This window comes from Nicotiana sylvestris, chromosome 2 (genome assembly GCF_000393655.2).
Source record: "Nicotiana sylvestris chromosome 2, ASM39365v2, whole genome shotgun sequence".
In the NCBI taxonomy this organism is placed as follows: Eukaryota; Viridiplantae; Streptophyta; class Magnoliopsida; order Solanales; family Solanaceae; genus Nicotiana; species Nicotiana sylvestris.
This window is the reverse complement of record NC_091058.1, coordinates 149891974-149913700: the sequence shown is the minus strand read 5'-3', so window position 1 is coordinate 149913700 and position 21727 is coordinate 149891974. Positions and strand designations below refer to the sequence as shown.

Genomic DNA, 21727 nt, shown 5'->3' with positions numbered 1-21727 from the left:
TTGGACCAAAACCAGCTATTGAGTTGGTTTTAGGATTTGAAATTTGGAATTTTTGCCAAAATGCAGACAAAATTTATGACCAAATATGTGTTAGGCAAATAAAACACAAATTTATTTTGGCAAAATGTATGGCCAAAGCGTGGTGTACATTACCAAACCACACATCACAATCCAAACAAGCTGTTAAAGGGATTGGGGGTGAAGCGATGAGTTTACAGTTGTACCCTTTTTACTAAACGTCTCACTCACCCTCTCTGCACTCCCAAGTACACGCTTAAAATTGAAAAGATCGGTGCAACCGTTTATGAGCCCTAATTTTCAGTGAGAACTGAACTCAGCTCCTTCTAACGTAAAAGATCGGAAGGCGAAGAAGATAAGCAAACGTTCAATTGACTCGAAGAAGATTGCACAAAGCTGGACTAAGAATTCCACTCAAGAGATGCCGGACTATGAAGGCAATGGAGAAGACATAGACAATTACGCCGGCTCTTCTCCGCCTCCCAAATCCAGAAGCAGCCATGGCCATGGCCCTACCCCGGACGATTACACCGACTCCAAGTCTCAGGTACTACTAACTTCTCTCTCTCTCTCTCTTTGATGATCCTCTTTTTTCATATCATAAATTCATACCTAGCATGTGTTTTTTCGCGTTTTCTTCTTCTTCTTCTTCAATTCGAGCTATTTAAGAGATAAAGTAGTTGAGCACCCAAGGGTGTGGCTTATTGGTCAATGAAGTGAGGGAAGAACCATGAGGTTTCAGGTTCAAATATGAGAGACAAAAAGCACTAGGTGATTTCTTCTCATGTGCATAAGACTTGGCAAGTTGCCCGGTACCTGCAGCTGGTGGGAGGTAGCAGGTACCAGGTGAAATAGTGGAGGTGCACGCGTGCTAGCCCAAACACCACTGTCATCAAAAAGAGAGAAAGTGGTTGAGGAAATAACCTGGAAACTGCCGGTTGCCTGGTATATTAGTCGAGGCAAGCTGGCCGAGGGCAAGTTTTCCTATACTTGTGCCTGTGGAAGATGGAAGATAGCAGGTTGATGGTAGATTAGTTGAGGCAAGCTGGTAACCCCCCCACCCCCCACCCCCCCACCCCAAAAAAAAATAAAAAAATAAAAATTGAAGAGGCTGTATCTTAAAAGTCTGATTTTGCGGCTTTGGTGCATTGATTTTGTTTATGTGTTCATAATGATTTTTTTTATGAGGTCATTTATGAGTATTGCTTCTTTTACTGTGTGGATCGTTCTAATAGTAAGGATTTAAGTATTCTAGGCTGGTATATTGAAGCTGCTATCTGCTTGATGGGATGTGATTCATGAATATTCTGGGTAAGCCCCTCTGATAAAAAAAGAAGAACAGAGAGAGAACGCAGCAGCTGCATACTTGCACTTCCTCTTGATACCTGTCATAGTGATGAACAGCTCGTGTCACGGATCTCTTGAATTCTCAGAACAACTTGTCGCTCCATCCCTGCAGGGATAGAGTTCTTGGGTTGACCCCGAGTATGATTCATGTATTAAGCAGAAATGATTTCTGTGTGAAAACCATTATTGTACAAGCAGATTGGTGGACTCTATGCATATGCAGTTCCGATATGTGAAAACTAAGCACCCAAAAGGAATGTCTTTGGGTTTTTGAACATTTTCCAATGAATTGACCGGGGCTTAATCAGTATACTTTTCTTAGTACTCCCTCCGGTTCACAATAAGTGACCAGTTTACTTTTTCATTTTGGTTCAAAATAAGTGTCCATTTAGGTAATCAAGAAAAAATACAATTTGTTTTTACTCTTTTACCCTTATGTGCATATCCCTAAAAAGTTTTCTCACTCCTCACTATAACTATGTGACCAATATTTAATAAGGGTAGTTTAGTCATACTAGGTATTTTTGTATAGGATGTAGCATTTTCTTAATGGGCGTGCTAAAAGGAAACTGGTCACTTATTGTGGACCGGAGGGAGTATTAGTTTTGGGTGCTCTAGTCGTTTGCCTTCTTTCATCTGCTTAGTTTCAATCTTAACTATTATGATTTGACCAACAATATAATTCCTTTGCCATCCTTAGTTTTGTATGTGTATGTCTAGTTTTCTAGTTCCCTTGCTTATTTTATTTATTTATTTATTTATTTGTGTCCCTCTTCCAGCATAGTTCTCGTGAGAACGAAAAAGATAGGGATTCATCAAGAAGCAGGGAAAAGGATAGGGAGAGAGGGCGTGATAAGGACCGGGACAAGGATAGGGATAGAGGCAGAGACCGGGACAGGGGTAGGGACAGGGACAGGGATAGAGAGAGGGAGAAGGACCGTGATCGTCATCACAGAGACCGCCATAGGGATCGGAGCGACAGAAGGGAGAAGGAAAGGACCAGAGATAGAGATGATGATGATCGTCACCGAACTCGAGATTATGACCAGTAAGAGCTATAGCACTTTCCAATGTTACGTATTTATATTGTTTATGTGATTTTAATTTGGCTTTATGTTACTGTTATGAGTTGGATTTAGACTTGAGGATCATGTTTTATGATCTTGAAATTTTCAAATCGTTGTTGAGTGGTAGTGGAAACATGCTTCATTTTGAGTTTGTAATATATTCATATGATTGTGCTTTAAGGCAAAGAGAACATGACAAAGATAGAGAGAGTCGGCATAAACACAGGTCTCGCTCAAGGGGTAGATCTGAGCACAGATCAAGGTCTCGATCGCGTTCTCGATCCAAGAGGTTAGCTGTTTGCTCATATGCCTTCTAACTGGAGCATTTCCATGTTATATTCTCTCTTTGTAAATCCTGGTATTCATTTAAGACTGGTTTTTGCTATTTGATCTTCTGTTTGTAGTTGGCTCTACCTTATATAAATACTAATTTACTGGAAATTTTGTCAAAATTAAATCGGACTCTTTGATAGGCTGGAACGAAATGACAATTATCCAATTTTTAAATAGAAGTGCACTAAAATGCCATAGGGGGATTTTGCTATTTTTGTTGAGAAATGATAAGGTATTATAGATATAAAAAAAATCAGCACTAAGAGAGTACTGTGGTTACATCCCAGAAAATAAAAAAATAAAAAGGAAAAAGAAAACCATGTGTCTCAATACAAAAGATCTATGAATTCTAGCAGGGTTTCACTACCATCTATCCAATCCTACTTACGCCAAAAAGATATCAACAAAATGCAGTCTGATTTGATCTTCAAGAATGACTTTTCCTGTCCTTCAAAGCATCTCCTATTACTCTCTTTCCATGTGCACCACCATATAGCTGCTGGTATTGTATTCCAATCCTTCTTCATTTGCTTTGACAGTCCCTTTCTACTCCAGCATGACAGTAACTCAGCAGTAGTGCTTGGCATCACCCATTTAATTCCCCAAATGTTTAAAAATAATTGCCACAACTGTGTGGCAGCTCTGCAGTGTAAGAATAGATGATTGATAGTTTCTGCCTCCTCTTTACACATATAGCATCTGTTAAATATTTGGAATCCCCTTCTTTATAAATTGTCCTGAGTTAAACAAGCCTTCTTAGCCACCAACCATTCAAAACAACTAACTTTCGTGGGAGCTTTTGATTTCCTGATTTGTTTCCAGGGACCAATAAGAAACTGATTTACTTCTTTCACGAATATGTTGTAACATATCTTGACAGAATAAACCCCTTTGTTGTGGCCTCTCCGTATCAAACAGTCTTCATTACTGATTAAGCTTACAGAAGTAGGTAGTATACTGAAGAATTTGGCAACCTCATTTAGCTCCCAATCGTTTATGTATCTTCTGAATTTTATATTCCAGCTATTGTCTTCCCAACATTGTGCTACTGTGAATTCTTTGTCTAGTATCAACCAGTATATTACAGGGAAAAGTTCTCTGAGAGGTAGATGCCCCAACCATTTTCTTGCCAAAAGGAAATCTTCCTTCCATTACCTATCTTGAAATCAATATGCTGTGAGAAAACATGCCATGAGGACCCTATGTTCATCCAGATACTAATTCCTTGTGAAGAGGGACCTCTCTTGGTGCAACATACATTCAGAAAACCAAGTTTCTCTGCTATTGCTCTCCTCCACAAGGTGTCGGCTTCTGCACTAAATCTCCAAAGCCACTTCATTAAAAGGTTTCTGTTTTGTATCCTTAAGTTCTTTATGCCCAAAACTCCTTGTTCCTTTGTTGCAGGGACAGTGCTCCATTTGACAAGATTAATCCCTTTGTTTTCTTTATTGCCTTGGCATAAAATTCCCTTCTTAGCTTGTCTGTTTTCTTCTCCACTTTGGATGACATGAGTAAGGACATAGTATATGTTGGAATTGAATCCAATATGTTGTTAATTAATAGTATTAATATACCCCCAAAGAAAGGTATTGTCTCTTCAAGTTAGCCAATTTTTTTTTTCACATCTATCCACCACTCCTTGCCAGATAAATTCAGATTTGCTTTTGCTGGCAGAGGCAATCCCAGGTAACTTGAAGGAAGAAACTCTGTTCGGCACCTTAAAACTGCAACGACACTGCGCAAATCTTGAACTGTGTTCGCTGGAATTATTCTGCTCTTGTTCCAGTTGTCATGAAGTCCTGAAACCCCTTCAAACACACATAGAATCAGTCTCAAATATCCCAATTGATTCACCTCTGGCTCACAAAAAATAAGGGAATTATCAGCATAGAGAAGAAGTGAAATATAGAGAGGCCCTGATCCTGTATGCATTTCATTGATCATATTACTAAGTCCTTCCATTACCAACAAGAATAAGAAAGGAGAAATTGGATCTCCTTATCTAAGGCCTCATCGGGAAGCGAAGAAACCCTGTGGTGATCCATTTATAAGTACAGAGAACCTGGCCGTGCTGATACAATGCCAAATCCAATTCAGCCACTTCCTGCCAAAACCTAAATCTTTAAGGACCTTCAGCAATAATTTGCAGTTCACATGATTGTACGCCTTCTGAATATCAAGGTTGCACATTATACCTGGTATCTCTCTCTTAGCCTAGTATCTAGACAACATTAGCTATTAAAGCTGCATCCATGATTTGCCTCCCTCTCAAGAATATTTTTGTTTCTTGGAGAGTTGGATAGTAGTGTCATAAATCACACTGAGGACTTGTAATTCTTTGAAGGACTAGCATATTCATATTACAGTATTTGATGGTCATAGCATATATCAACCGGACGTGTTCAACAGAGAAACCACCTGTTCGGTAGCTTTGTAAAAAAGTTAAATCTTACTCTCACAGCCTGCATCGATTGATCTCTTGACCTTTATTTTAGGTCAAATGACATGCTTTCGATATATTGTACACAAAACTACCTTTAGAATGTATTTGGAACTGCTAAGTGTCTTGTAAGTTGTAATACACGCTGCTATTTCTGAAACATTTCAAATTTATTCTATTAATCTGGGGTTGAAGGGTTATAACTTGAGATATTGGGATGATACTTGCGAAGTTGCAGTAGTTCTTTCTCCTTTCCGTGCTTGGAGCCCTGTACTCCCTCTTGTTCTTGTCCTGTCATGTCCACATTATAATGGTGGGATCTTGTGGTGTTTATCTACTGAAACACAAGAAAATCATAATCGTACTTTTTCCTTGTTCCTCTATTGACTCTGTTAATGAGCAAGTTTTGCCTTGTGCTATACTCTTTTTTTTTTTTTTTTTTAATTTTTTTCTTGTACATGTCCCAAGAGCTAATTGGGTGGCCAATGTTATGTGGATCATTAAATGTTTATTAGCAGTCAGGTTTTTGTCACTTCATTGCTATTATTAATGTTGTATTTTTTCAGCAAAAGGATCAGTGGTTTTGATATGGCACCTCCTACCTCTGCAATGTTACCTGGCATTACTGCTGCTGCAGGTACTTGTTTCATCATTAAGGTTACAGCTGATCTATATTGCTCAGACTCTTCAAAAATGTTGTTGGGTGCATGTCGGATCCTCCAAATTTAGTGCATTTTTGGAGGATCCGACACGGGTGTGGCAACACTTTTGGAGAGTCCGAGCAACATAGCAGCTGATATTATATTGATAACTGCCACATTTTTCTTTGCAATAGTGTGGAAGTTCATATCAAAATACATGGTTACGTTTTGGTAAGCTTTTTGGTTCTTTAACTTCCACCTATATTGGTATTGAGTCATGGAGTAGATTGGCTGTTTTGTTTTTTATTTATTGTTTACTTGGTGAAGTAATTCCGAAACTGAGGGTTTTTGGTTTCTTGTTGTGTTTGGTGTTTGTTTGTTTGTTTTGTATGTCTTGTCTTATGTTCTAAGAAGGCAATGTTGGGCTACTTGCCCCACTGTGCTGACAATGGGTGTGAGCCGACTTCTGTAGCTTTTATGTACAAGGAAGAACCAATACAGGTCTTGTTCATCTTCATCCAGGAATTGCCTGTTTGGTAGTTACAAATATTTTCTGAATACACTGTCTTAGATTTCTTAGTACAGAATTCATTTATTCTTTCAAAATCATTTTAAAAGGGAAATGTAAATACTCACTCTCGTATCGTTTAAAGTATATGTCATGATGTCATTTTCAACTGTAGCTTGGTTACCTCTGCAGGTCAAGTTCCTGGGACCAACCCACCAATTCCTGGAATGTTTCCTAACATGTTTCCTTTAGCATCGGGCCAGGTACTGTCAGCACTCCCTTTCAGTTGTGTGGATTCAATGTTTTTATCAAGATTCTCATTTGTTTGTTCCCTGTTGGTTGTGGTAGTTTGGAGCTCTTCCTGTTATGCCAATCCAGGCAATGACACAGCAGGTTTGTAATGTGTTAGTAATTTCCTTTTCAAGCTCACGGTGCTTATGAGTTCCTCTTTTTTAACCTTAAGTATTTCCTAACTTGTTCTGTTATCAGGCTACCAGGCATGCTCGGCGAGTTTATGTTGGTGGACTACCCGCTCATGCAAATGAACAGGTATTAGACCACCCTCACCAATCTCATGAAGAACTAGGTCTTTTTGACATTTTCCATATAATGTTTATTTGTTGAAACAAACTAGATGAACACTCTCTCCTGTATTTATTGCATAGTAGTTAACTTGTAAGCTCGACCTGTGGAATTAGCCATTGATGCTTGTATATCAGGTTAGGTTGCCTACATCACACCAATTAGGGTGCGGCCCTTCCCCAGACCCTGCACGAGCACGAAATGCTTTGTGCACCAGGCTGCCCTTTTGGTTTTAGTTGTGTTTGAGTTATTCACCTTTTTTCGCCTTCAAATATGAGACATATTATGGGGTTGGAGTCACTTTGGTCCAAATTTGGAATTTCTTGTGACTTGACTTGGGTTGTTTAAAATTTGGCTACTCAAATTAGGGAAGTTACTTAGTTCCTTTTTAATGTGGTTTAGTACTTCTTACATTTTGTGGAGGTAAACTTTGTTATGCCGTTTTTTCGATCAGTATAACTTAGTTACATCTGATTTACTGTCAACATAGTATGACATCAGTAGTAGTACCTTTCTTACTGTCAACAACATACCCAGTATGGGGTCTGGGGAGGGTAGTGTGAACGCAGACCTTACCCCTACCTTGTGAGGATAGATAGGTTGTTTCTAATAGACCCTCGGCTCACCTTTCTTAATGTCACCGCCGTGAAAATCTTTCTTAGTCATTTCACTTATTTTACTATTACTCTCTCTGCAAATATGGTAGTGATGATTTTCTGAATGGTGCTCAAAGTACTATTCAAGTCTATGTTTAAAGAATTAATAATTTATAGTAAAATCTCACAGAACCAACCTCATTCCATGTGCCGTTGTTATTATTTCTAATGTCAAATAGCTGATATTTTTTTTGAAGATATCCCTTGAAGTCACTATCTGTTAAGAGAAAATCTGCATGTAGTTTTCCCTTTTTTACCGCATGGTTAAAGCTGATTTTCTATGACCCATCTCTAACATTGCTCTCTGACATACCTCTTGTTTGTCTTGACACACTGATTCTCATACAGTCTGTTGCGACCTTCTTTAGTCATGTTATGTCTGCAATTGGAGGAAACACAGCTGGTCCAGGTTAGTTTAAAATTTGTTCTCCTTTGGTACAACTAAATTTACCTTTCAGATGCTCAGAGTATTAATGAAAATTTTCAGGGGATGCTGTTGTCAATGTCTATATAAACTATGAAAAGAAGTTTGCTTTTGTTGAAATGAGATCAGTAGAGGAAGCTAGTAATGCCATGGCATTGGACGGCATCATATTTGAGGTACCTGAATGTGTAATAGCTGATCAACTAGTTATGATTTAAAGAAGATAGACCTTTGACCTCTGGTGTAGGTGGTTTATCCATTTGGGAGAAAGCAAGGGTGTAGAAACTTATAGTTTTAGGGACATGCAACTATTCTCTATCCCTTGAGTCTTGTTTAGTCGAAGAAAATTTTGGAAGCAACATCTTTCATCCCCTTCCTGTTATAAGAGCTGATATCCTCAAACCTGTTTCTTTCTCTTTTGTTTGTTGGTTAGTCATTTATTTATCGTTATTGGAGCTTATCAGATGTTACTGAATAATTCTTTATCCAACATCAAGTATATGTTGTTACCTTCAACTGACTGCTCTGTGCACACATTTTTTGTCCAGGGCGCACCCTGTAAGGTCAGAAGACCGAGTGATTACAATCCTTCTCTGGCTGCTACTCTTGGTCCTAGCCAACCAAACCCAAACCTCAACCTGGCAGCTGTTGGATTGAGCCCAGGTTCTGCTGGAGGGCTGGAAGGTCCTGATCGTATTTTTGTTGGTGGTTTGCCCTACTATTTCACAGAAGCTCAGATTAGAGAGCTGTTAGAGTCTTTTGGTCCACTTAGAGGATTTGATTTGGTCAAAGATAGAGAAACTGGGAACTCAAAAGGATATGCCTTCTGTGTCTATCAGGATGTCTCGGTTACTGATATTGCTTGTGCAGCTCTTAATGGTATTAAGATGGGTGATAAAACCCTTACTGTTAGGCGTGCTAACCAGGGTACAACACAACCTAAACCGGAGCAAGAGAGTGTATTGTTACATGCACAACAGCAGATAGCTTTGCAGGTGAGCCATTTCTGTGCTTTCTAGTTCAATTCTCCATCCCTTAGGATTTGATTTCTTACACAAGGACTTGGCTGCTCACCCCTTAATATGTGTTCTTTCGCAGAGACTCATGTTACAACCTGCTACATTAGCCACAAAGGTCCTGAGCTTAACAGAAGTCGTTAGTGCAGATGAGCTCAACGACGATGAGGACTATCAAGATATTTTGGAAGACATGAGAACTGAATGTGGGAAATTTGGTGGGTATTTAGATAAGATGATCTTTTCTCCTTGTTGTGCTAAGCATATGGCTTAATGTTTGGCAGCAATACTGTTAACAACTTCCACTTTGACATATATTCTGCAGGATCTCTGGTGAATGTTGTTATTCCACGTCCAAGTCCTAATGGCAAGCCCACACCAGGGGTTGGAAAGGTAAAAATATACATGCAGATTTCTTAGCGTGGATCATTTAAAGTTTATAAGTTGTTAGTAGTGATCCTGTATTTGTTACAAGAGAAGTGATAGTGTGATACAACCTAGATCTAATCATCTTTGCTATGACAAAAATGGCTTGTAATTTCTGTCAAGTGGCTTTTCGCTGTGACTAGTTATTACTTCCTCATATGACGACTGATTTCAGCCAATTGAAAGAAGGGTCCAAGTGGATTGGTTCTTTGTCAATGGTAATGTTGTTTTTCACTTCTGGATGTGGAACTTCTAAATCGTTTATGTACCTTTTAGGTATTTTTGGAGTATGCGGATATCGACAGTGCCAGCAAAGCTAGGCAGAGTCTGAATGGAAGAAAATTTGGTGGCAACCAAGTTGTTGCTGTCTTCTATCCAGAAAACAAGTTCTACGAGGGGGACTATGATGGTTAGTTGTACCCGCCCACTATGATAAGTGCTCGTCGAGTCTTACCTAATGGGGACTCTTGGATGGCTTAAAGGAATTAATCTCTTGGACTAGTGCTAGAAGTATAGCCCATTTCCGTTTTCTTTTTGGTTTTTGGTTTTCTTTTGACGGTGTTCATTTAATTCTGAATTATATATCCATTTAGGTTGGACTTATGTGTTGCCGATGGTAGATAATTTAAGTTCTATAGTTTTTAAACGTGAGGACGTTTGTGCTTGACCAAACAGTGTTAAAATTGATGCAAGTCTCAGGTCTTCGTACTGTTTCATTTTTCTCCAGTGGAAAATCTGAATGCTCTTGCTTCACTTGTTTATTTTCCCTTTTTTATTTTTTTAAAATTCCGCTTCACGGAAATAGTAGTGTAATCTTCTAGTTTTTTATGCTTACAGCGTCTAGAATCAGTCTTGGAAAGAATGTTTCAATGGATTATAAGGTGCTCCTATTACCCGCAGGTCGCCCAACTATTACAGTAGAGATTGGTTATGCCATAATCAAGGATCTTTCAATATTTGACTGATGTTTATCTATACGTGATATTTACTGGGATTTCTTTGACAAATGAAAGTTGCAAGTCGATGCTGCTGGATTCTCTCTCGGTTTTAGTTATAGATTTATAGAACTTGAGCTTACTATGGTTGACATAGTCAGGAAGAGAAGAACAAGAAGGTTTAACACATGATATTTATGTTTTAAACACAATGTAGATGGAGAGAAATGATGCTTACAAAAGAGAAGGCTAACATGTGTGCATCTTTTTTCATAATTAAATGACGCCTGTCAAAGTGACAACTACTCATAAATGCCCAGGATCTGCTGATAGAAGTCTTAAGATGGAGAGTGATTTAGTGCTTCATGTTTCCAGACAATATTGTTCATAGTGCTGCTTCTTTTGCCGCCTCTACTTTTTGAGTAAAAAGCCATCTATTAGTTTAGTTCATATTCAAGTTCTAGTATATTGATGGATATTTGTGATGACCCGCCTTGTCATCATGCCACATAGGCATCATTTGGCATATATTAATGCTATGTGGAAGATTACATAGGAGGAAGGTTAGCATTTGTGGAAAGATTCTAGAGAAGTATGGACATTTCCTTATGAAGATTCTAGATCCCTATAGATTTGCTAGGAAAGTTCTTGAAATCTTCTAGGTTTGGAGAAAGTTCTAGAGAAAGCCCTTATCTTGTAGATACTAAGGACTTGTGTAACAATTAATATTTACACACTAGGCCCTAGGAGACTAGTATATAAAGGGGGTCACTCATTTGTAATTCACCAAGCAAACAATTCAAGTTCTCTCTAATACAAAACTTTCTTTAACAATTCTCTTGTGTTCTTTCTACCATTCTCTTAACGATCTTGAGTGTAGTAAGGCTGACTTGGCATAGCAAGAACGTGAGCAAGCTGTGCAAGGTCGTGAGCAAGTTGTCAAGTGTCGCACGTGTACTTAGTTAACAACTAAGGACGTGACAATGTGGAAGGGAATGACGAACGACGGAGAAATTAACGCTGCCAATACCCAAGCCAACGTCATTCAGGATGCTGCTGGTAAGAGCGGTCGTACAAAAAGAGGAATACCACCAACAAGAGCTAGGAGGTGCCGCCCGAGATTGTACAAAACGAGGGGCTTACATCCCAAGAACCATCTGTCGTTGAGACGAGTAAGGATGAAGTGGAGGTCCTGCCCGAGGACGTCTCGCTCGGTAAAGAGTGGGTGATGAAGATGAACGCAGGGATGGACGCCATGAAGATCTTTGGCCAATGCTTGGGGAAGGTGGAAGACACTCTTAGCGTTCTTGAGGGGCACACTCTTGAAGAGATTGAAAGTATCCGAAATGACTTGGAGGGACGTACACAGACCGAGATGGAACTAAGGCAAACCATCACTGCCTTAGAGTGCAGACTCATGGAGGCTTTGAGTACTATCGATGTTATGAAGGCAAAGATGGAGTCACTCGAGGAGCATATCGATGCTGGTGTGACCGAGGCAACCAGCAATGTTGTGGTGACGAGGGAAAACAAGATCGAGGCTCCCAAACCCCCGGTGTTCAAAGGTGTTCGTGATGCATAAGAAGTGGAAAACTTCCTTTGGCACTTGGAAAATTACTTTAGGCACGGACAATGAGGCCAAGATCAACACTGTCGTGTTGTACCTCTCAGAGACTGCCATGCTATGGTGGAGAAGGAAGATGGCCGACGTAGATAAAGGTCTATGTACTATTAACACGTGGGACCAGTTCAAAGCCGAGTTCAAGTGACAGTTCTTTCCAAACAATGTTTTGTACAAGGCAAGGCGCAAGCTTAGGGAGTTGAAGTAAACATGGAGCATACATGACTATGTCAAGGAGTTCACTACCCTTATGCTTCAAATCCTCAACCTGATCAATGATGACTTATTGTTCCACTTCATGGACGGGTTGCAAAATTGGGCTAAGCAAGAGTTGCAACGCCGGCAAGTTGCGGATATAGACCAAGCCATAGTGGAGGCCGAATCATTGATGGATTTCAGGCATGACAAGTACGACAAAGGCAAAGGCAAGGAGTCAAAGGTTAACAATGTCAAAGGTGGGGGAAACCGTGGAAAAGGCAAGGAGATACAACAACAATACTCCAAGACTCAAGATTCCAAAAAGTCGAGTGGCCGTGAGGGCTACGCCGAGAAGAAGGCGTAGGCTGAGAAGAAGGGATGCTATATATGCGGAGGGCCATATGGCTTTAGGAATTGTCTTGACCTCAAGAGCCTTAGTGCCATGGTCCGTGAACGGAAGGAGCAGCCACAAGGAGAGAGTCCGGGAACCGTACAGTTGGATATGATCGGATTATATGGTGGTGTCACGAAGTAAGCTATCCAACCTACCGAGAATGGCAATCAGTACGTGGATCTCACCATCAACAACAAGCTCGCTAGTGCAATGGTGGATACTGGAGCAACTCATAATTTCGTGACTGAGGCTGCTGCCAAGAGACTAGAATTGAAGCTTGCTCCAACCAACTCTCGCATCAAGACCATGAATGTCGAGGTACAGAATGCTTGTGGGGTAGCTAATGGAATTGGTGTCAAATTGGGAACTTGGAAAAGTATGACAAACTTTACCGTAACCGCTATGGATATCTTTGACATCATACTGGGGCAAGAGTTCTTTAGACATTGTCATACTTTGATCGACCCCTACCTCCAACGTCTCTTGGTTATGGAGTGAGAAGGAGCTTGCATGGTACCTATAGTGACTATGCCACACGGACAGATCCAAGCACAACTCTCAACTATGTAGGTTGTCAAGGGGATCAAGAAGGGGGAGCCGACGTTCGTGGCAACCATTGCAAGTCTAGAGGAAGACAAGAATTTTCAAGAGATAGTGCCGCATTGCATAGAGAAATTGCTTGAGGAAATCAAAGATGTCAGGCCCGAGGAGTTGCCTAAGCACTTGCCGTCTAGGTGAGCGGTGGATCACAAGATTGAGTTGGAGCCAGGGGCTAAGCCACCCGCATTTGCCCCATATATGGCACCGCCCAAGCTAGAAGAGCTCAAGAAACAATTGAAATAGTTGCTGGATGCTGGTCACATTCGCCCATCAAAGGCACCTTTCGGCGCACCAGTATTGTTCTAGAAGAAGAAGGATGGATCGCTACGCTTGTGCATAGACTACCGAGCACTTAATAAGGTTACAGTGAAGAATAAGTACCCGATCCCGCTCATTGCTGACTTGTTCAATAGACTTGGGCAAGCCAAGTACTTTAACAAGGTGGATCTTCGAAAGGGCTACTACCAGGTTCGCATTGCGGAAGGGGATGAGCCAAAGATAACATGTGTGACGAGATATGGAGCCTTTGAGTGGTTGGTGATGCACTTCAGCTTAACCAATGCACCGGCCACATTTTGCACCCTTATGAACAATACTTTTCATCCTTACCTTGATCAGTTCGTGGTAGTCTACCTAGATGACATAGTCATCTACATCAACACCTTGGAGGAACACATGGAGCACTTAAGGAAGGTTTTCCAAGTCTTACGGGAGAACGAGCTATACATCAAGAGGGAGAAGTGCGAGTATGCACAATCAAAGGTGCACTTCTTGGGCCATGTCATTATCAATGGCGAGCTACGCATGGACGAGGCTAAGGTACGTGTTATCCAGGAGTGGGAGGCACCTATAAAGGTAACTGAGTTGAGATCCTTCCTTGGCCTTGTTAACTACTATCGTCGGTTCATCAGTGGATACTCAGCAAAGGCCGCACCATTGACTGAGTTGCTAAAGAAGAACAAGCCATGGGTTTGGACGGAGCATTTTCAAAAAACGTTTGAATGCCTTAAGCCAGCTGTAACAGAGGAGCCACTCTTGGCATTACCTGACTTTGCCAAGACATTTGAGGTGCACACAGATGCCTCAGACTTCACCATTGGGGGTGTCCAGATGCAGGATAAACATCCCATAGCATTTGAGAGCCGCAAGTTAAATGAGACGGAGCGGCGTTAGACAGTGCAAGAGAAGGAAATGACTGCCATTGTGCATTGCCTTCGTACATGGAGACATTATCTGCTGGGGTCGAGGTTCGTGGTCAAGACTAATAATGTGGCTACTAGCTACTTTCAAATACAGAAGAAGCTCACATCAAAGCAGGCTAGGTGGCAGGATTCCTTGGCCGAGTTTGATTATGCGCTAGAGTATAAGCCGGGCAAAGGTAACGTTGTAACTGATGCCTTGAGCCGGAAAGCCGAGCTTGCTGCAATCACTTCAGCGAGATGGGACATTCGGGAGGCTATAAAAGAAGGCATGCAACATGATCCAGCAGCCAAACAGCTTATCGAGTTAGCCAACAAAGGCAAGACGAGACGGTTTTGGATAGAAGACGGCCTACTACTTACCACAAGTCGGCGGGTATACGTGCCTAAGTTTGGAGACATTAGACGACGGATCATAAGGGAGAGTCATGACACAATGTGGGTTGGTCATCCAGGTCAGCGTTGCATTAGGGCCTTGGTTGAGTTAGTCTACTATTGGCCACGCATGCGAGATGACATAGAGTGCTATGTGCAGACTTGTCTTGTCTGTCAACAGGACAAGGTTGAACAACAACAACCTGGAGGATTTTTGGAGCCACTACCAGTTGCAGAGCATCCATGGGAGAGCGTGACTATGATCACTTGCCTACCAAAGTCCGACGGTTATGGTACTATTATGGTGATCGTGGATAGATTTTCTAAATATGCCACCTTCATGCCCGCCTCACCGGGTTGCACAGCTAAGGAAGCCGCCAAGCTATTCTTTAAGAACGTGGTAAAGTATTGGGGCTTACCAAAGCATATCATCAGTGATCAAGACCCCCGCTTCACTGTGAACTTTTGGAAAGAGTTGTTCGACATACTTGACACGGAACTGCACTTTTCTACTAGTTTCCACCCATAGACGGATAGACAAACGGAACGGGTCAATGCCTTACTAAAATGCTACTTGAGGCATTATGTAAGCGCACATCAGAATGATTGGGCAAGGCTCCTAAACATTCGCCCAATTTTCGTATAACTTGCAGCAGAGTGAGTCGACGGGGCGGACACCATTTGAGCTAGCCACAGGCCAACAACCACAAACTCCACATTCATTATCAGCCGCGTTCGAGGGAAAGAGTTTGGGGGCTTATCATATGGCCAAAGGATGGGAGGAGCAGCTCGACACTGCTAAGTCCTACTTGGATAAGGCAGCTAAGAAGATGAAGAAGTTTGCGGACCGTAAGCAGCGTCCCCACAGACTATGGAGTTGGGGACATGGTCATGATGAAGTTTAACCCAAGACAGTTCAAGGCATTACGGGGCATGCATCAGAATCTGATTCGCAAGTACGAGGGGCCATTTAAGATCGTCGCCAAGGTAGGAAAGATCTCATACAAGCTTGACATGTCATCGTATCTTAAGATCTACCCTATCTTCCATGCCAGCATGCTTAAGCCATATCATGAAGATAAGGATGATCCAAGTAGGGGCCAATCAAGTCGAGCGCCAATGACTATCACCGCCTCGCATGATCGGGAGATTGAGGTTATCATAGATTACCAGGCCAGGCGAAAACAAGGGTAAAAAGCCACCGCTATGTTCCTCGTCCATTGGAAAGGGCAATCACCGAAGGAGTCCATGTGGGAACGATATGAAGACTTGTGGCAATTCAAAGATAAGATCCGAGAGTTTATGCAACAGCATTTCGCCGCGGTCGTCGCGATATTGGGTAGGGGAGAGTGTGATGACCCGCCATGTCATCATGCCACATAGGCGCCATTTGGCATATATTAATGCTATGTGGAAGATTACATAGGAGGAAGGTTAGCATTTGTGGAAAGATTCTAGAGAAGTATGGACATTTCCTTAAGAAGATCCTAGATCCCTATAGATTTGCTAGGAAAGTCCTTGGAATCTTCTAGGTTTGGAGAGAGTTCTAGAGAAAGCCCTTATTTTGTAAATACTAATGACTTGTGTAACAATTAATATTTACACACTAGCCCCTAAGAGACTAGTATATAAAGGGGGCCACTCATTTGTAATTCACCAAACAAACAGTTCAAGTTCTCTCTAATACAAAGCTTCCTTTAACAATTCTCTTGTGTTCTTTCTACCATTCTCTTATTGATTTTGAGTGTAGTAAGGTTGACTTGGTATAGCAAGAACGTGAGTAAGCTGTGCAAGATCGTGAGCAAGTTGTCAAGTGCCGCACGTATACTTAGTTAACAACTAAGGACGTGACATATTTCTCATAAAAGTGTTCACGAACTTGATCAATTGCTGTTTTGTAAACAGACAAATATTCACATAGGGCATCTACATTTGTTTCTTACAAAAGGAAAGACTAATATCAACGCATTTTTAGCTCTTTTTCCTACAAAAAGGTTATCATCAACCCTTGTTTACTCAATCTATTTCTCTTTTCGCACTCGGGCATATTGTGTCGCATCTCACTCTAGATAAAAGATGGTTAAACATGCCAATGACGCACGTTGACGTGTGTTCATTAGTTAAAATTTCCAAACTTAGGTGTGGACTTAAATGACATTCATTATTACCAACAAACTGATTTCAAATTTTCTAGACCTGCACCTCCTGCTCCCCCTACCAAAATATAAATTCAAGTACTTAAATGACTTTTAATATTGTCAAGAAAAATACATTGACGTACTTAAATAAAAATTCACTATTACCAAAGGAAATAGGTTTATAAACTAATCAAGCTTACCGCCACACCCAAAAATAATAACAATAAGGTTGTAAGTGATATACATGCAAAATATTTCTTACACTACGTGAATTTTAACATGTGATAGTAGGTCAATTATCATTTTTATCATGTTACCAACTAATATTACTTAGATGATTTTTGTGTAAATATTTGTTTTTACATCACTAGATTGTATAATAGGGGTATAGTTTTTGCACATCTAGACTTCAGTAAATCGAGAAATGACAAAAATTATTTCCTTAGGTTTGGAGCTAGGTTCAAAATAGTCTCTTAAATATCTTTTAAGTTGTTTTGGCTCTTTAAATTTTTCAAAAGTTAATTCTTTTGGTCTCCTTCAAATGTTTAATAAATTCTATCTATTAGAGTTAAAGAGAATTTTGACAAAAAAGATCGAATGTAAACTCCAATTCTAAGGGTAGATATTGCAATTTTTGCTATTTTTGTTTTTATTTATTTTTGGTGTATGGTGCTACTCTTTTAAGTGTAATTTATGTTGTTTTTGCTTTATATTCAGTGTCAAGTGTAATTTTTGGTGCTAAAATTTTAGTAGTTTGATGAGACTTTCTTGATGTGATACAAGTTAAAGGAATCGAGCAGTAGAACAAGAAGTTGAGCAGTTAATGCTGTAACAGAAATTCGAGCTGGCAGCTGATGTGGCAAAATTAGTTACGGCAATTATACTTAGTTAGAAGTTAGTTTACAAGTTGTACTTCTAGAATCTTCAACTGAGCATATATAGGTGAATCAGTTGTAATTGATTGATACTTTTGGAAGTTAATACAATCTATTCTCCCTAAATTCTTCTTCCTTGAGCTATATTCTCACATCTGCATGACATAGCCATCACCTTCTTCGAGCTTTAAGCTCCTAGATTGACTATTTCCCCCTGCATTCTGCTACATTGTATCATTTGGTATCAGAGCTTCACGTCCTTGGCAGCTCCAGTCATGACGCACAGCAAAAATTCAGAGAAATCTGTTGAAGAATTGGAAGACAAACTGACGGCCATTCACGATCAATTGCAAAATTTGATGGATGGAATGATGATTATAAACGAGCATAATGTACAAACTAACAAGGAATTACTGGAATTGAAGGAGTCTATGGGAGCTATGAATCAAAAAGGGAAGGAAAAGGAACAAGTTAGAGCAAAATCTGGTAATGGCCGAGCAGGTTCAATGGATATTCAACAAGAAGTAAGGATCAGAGATGTTCATCAAGGTGCAACGTCTAATGATAACTTTTTTACTCGATACTCTAAACTTGAATTTCCTCGATTTCTGGTCATGATTTGAAGAATTGGTTGTATAAAGTCAATCAATTCTTCTCCATGGATGAGGTAGCATTTGATCAGAGGGTTAAGGTAGCTTCTATTCATTTTGATGGAGAAGTTATTGCTTGGCATAGGTCATATGTGAAGTCTAGGGATTCAGTGTTAGAACCCACTTGGACTGAATATGTACTGGCTTTAAATGAACGGTTTGGGGAAGGGTTTGAAGATCATATGGAGGCCTTAAAAAATTTGCAACAGTTTGGTAGTGTTAAGGACTATCAAGCAGAATTTGATAGGTTGTTGACTGGGGTTAATTTGTCTAACGAAAATTCAATTAGTTATTTTTTAGGTGGCCTTAAACCAGAATTGAACAAAGTTGTGAGAATTCAATCACCTAGAACATTGCTACAGGCCTACAGAATTGCAAGATTGCAGGGGGAAGTGTTTGAGGCTCAAGCTCAGTCTTGGGGTCTCAAGCCTATCATGAGAACCAACACTGTCACATAACCTAACCCTAATCATAATAAACTCCAGTATAACCAAAAGAACCCATTACCAAACTCCACTAACAAAAGCCTTTTGAATCTAACCTTACTAAGAATACTAGAATTCCTAGTAGGAGGTTGAGTGCAGCTGAAATGGATGAGAGGAGGTCGAAGGGATTATGTTTTTTCTGTGATGATAAGTATGCACCAGCCCACAAATGTAGGGGTAACAAACAATTATATTTAGTGGAGATGACAGAAGATGAAGAGGTGGAAGTAGAGGAACAAAAAGATATGACACAAGAGTTATTGGTGGATACAAATAAGTTCATGGCCATATCTTTACAAGCATTTATAGGTGCAACAGGTTATCAGACTATTAGAGTAAAATACTATGAGAAGAGGCCTTTACAAGTATTGATAGATATTGGGAGTAATTACAATTTTATTGATGAGGAAGTAGCTTCAAGATTAAGCTGCAAAGCTTGTTCTATTCAAAAATAATCTATCAGTGTAGCTGATGGTTTGTAAGGACTTGCAGTGGTTATTACGAGGTACCACTTTCTCCTCTGACTTCTTACTCTTACCATTGGGAAATATAGATATTGTGTTGGGTGTGCAATGGTTGAATACCTTGGGAAGGATACTGTTTGATTTCAAAAAGAGAACCATTGAATTCATGTATCAAGGAAAGAAACATGTTCTTATGGGTGCAAGCGATCAACTTAAGGCTGCTAAAGCTAAAAGTTTGTTAAGGAAAGAAGGAGCAGATGCACAATTCTTCATGATGTCCTTAGTAGCCAGTAGGGATGAAGACACTTATTACCACAGTATACAAGCTACACCAAGAGCTGGCCCTTTGCCAGACTTAACAACTCTTATTAAACAATATGCATGTATCTTTGAATTACCTACTAATTTACCACCTCACAGGGGGTCTTATGATCACAGAATACCTCTTAAGGAAGCCTCTAATCCTGTTAATAAGAGACCTTACAGATATCTTGGAATCAAGAAGGATATAGTTGAAAAGTTGGTACATGAAATGCTAGATCAAGGGCTAATACAGCATAATACCAGTCCATACGCATCTCCTGTAGTGTTGGTTGGAAAGAAAGATGGTAATTGGAGGCTTTGTGTGGATTACAGAAGCCTGAATCAAATGACTATCAAAGATAAGTTCCCTATTCCCATGATTGAAGATTTACTTGATGAATTAAGTGGAGTACTTGATGAATTAAGTGGAGCAGAGATCTTTTCCAAAATAGATCTTAGAGCTGGTTACCATCAGCTAAGAATGGCTGAAGGAGACATCAACAAAACTGCATTCAAAACTCAAGAGGGACATTATGATTTTTTGGTAATGCCCTGTGGGCTAACCAATGCACTTTCTTCATTTCAAAGTTTAATGAATGTTGTTTTTAAACCATTATTAAGGAAGTCAGTATTGGTATTCTTTGATGATATTTTGATTTATAGTAAGAGTGTGACTGCTAATGTGGATCATGTGAAGGCTGTGTTTGAACTAATGAAGCATCATCAACTATATGCCAAGATGTCAAAGTGTGCATTTGGAGTGGCTAAGGTCAAATACCTTGGTCATTTTATCAGTGCTGAAGGAGTGTCTACAAACCCAAAGAAAATTGTTGCTGCACAGGAATGGACTATACCTGTAAATATCAAACAGCTGAGGGGATTCTTAGGTCTTGTGGGCTATTATAGAAGATTCATTCAAGGCTTTGGGACTATATACAGACCACTTCATGATCTATTGAATAAGGATAGCTTTGGGCGACTGATGAAGCTACCACTACTTTCAACAGCTTGAAGCAAGCCCTAATTTCTGCTCATGTGTTAGCTATGCCAGGTACTCTAAACCTTTTACAGTGGAGACAAATGCTAGTGTCAAGGGAATTGGAGCTGTATTGATGCAATAAGGGCATCATATTGCTTACATAAGCAAATCCCTAGCTCCCATGCATCAGATTCTATCAGTCTATGATAGAGAGTTACTTGCTCTTATCTTTGCTGTTACTAAGTGGTCGCATTGCTTATTGGGCAATCATTTTGTTGTTAAGATAGATAAAAAAGCATTGAAGCATTTATTGGAGCAACAGGTGCATACTGATTTTCAAGTTGCTGGCATTTCCAAGTTAATGACATTTGACTTCATTATTGAGTATAAGAAGGGGTTTGAGAACAAGGCTGCAGATGCATTATCAAGAAAACCAGATGCTGAACTTTTAGCTATTTCTTTACTCATTCCTAATGATTCCCTATATGCACAGATTAAGTCATCATGAAAAAATGATCCAATTATGCAGGAGTTAATAGCTAAACTACAAGTTCAACCTTACAAAGCCTACACTTGGTTTAACAACCAACTTAGGTGGAAGAGCAAATTAGTTGTGGGCAATGATCATCAGTTGAGGGAAAATATCATTACAGTGTGGCATAGTACTACTCAGGGAGGTCATTCTGGTATGGATGCTACTATTAAGAGGTTACAATCTTTATTTCACTAGAAATCTCTTATAACAGATGTTAGAGACTTTATCAACAAGTATGATGTCTGTCAAAGACATAAATATGATGTTGCTGCTTCACCTAGCTTATTACAGCCCTTACCAATCCCTATAGGTGTTTGGACCGATATTTGTTTAGATTTTATTGAAGGTCTTCCAAAGTCACATGGCAAAGAGGTTATTCTGGTAGTAATAGACAGATTGACTAAATCTAGACACTTTTTGAGTTTGCAACACCCTTACACTACTCAAACTGTGGCCCAAAGCTTCCTAGATCAGATCTTCAAGCTACATGGTATGTCTCTTACTATGACCAGTGATAG

General features: G+C 40.0%; 2 protein-coding genes across 2 annotated transcripts; both read left to right on the top strand.

The window, feature by feature from the left end:
- The first annotated feature begins 237 nt into the window (after positions 1-237).
- On the top strand, positions 238-10211 carry LOC104225338 (splicing factor U2af large subunit B). The gene is made up of 13 exons (XM_009777112.2): positions 238-565; positions 2145-2413; positions 2614-2721; positions 5772-5842; positions 6547-6617; positions 6703-6747; positions 6844-6903; positions 7941-8001; positions 8080-8192; positions 8565-9011; positions 9115-9250; positions 9358-9425; positions 9735-10211. Exons 1-13 carry the CDS (start codon positions 440-442, stop codon positions 9870-9872), a joined length of 1713 nt encoding a protein of 570 aa, XP_009775414.1. The 5' UTR covers positions 238-439; the 3' UTR covers positions 9873-10211.
- An 8240-nt stretch (positions 10212-18451) lies between these two features.
- LOC138885779 (uncharacterized) lies at positions 18452-18901 on the top strand. Its single transcript, XM_070166758.1, has one exon. The coding sequence runs from the start codon at positions 18452-18454 to the stop codon at positions 18899-18901; it is 450 nt and encodes a 149-aa protein (XP_070022859.1).
- The last annotated feature ends 2826 nt before the right edge of the window (positions 18902-21727 follow it).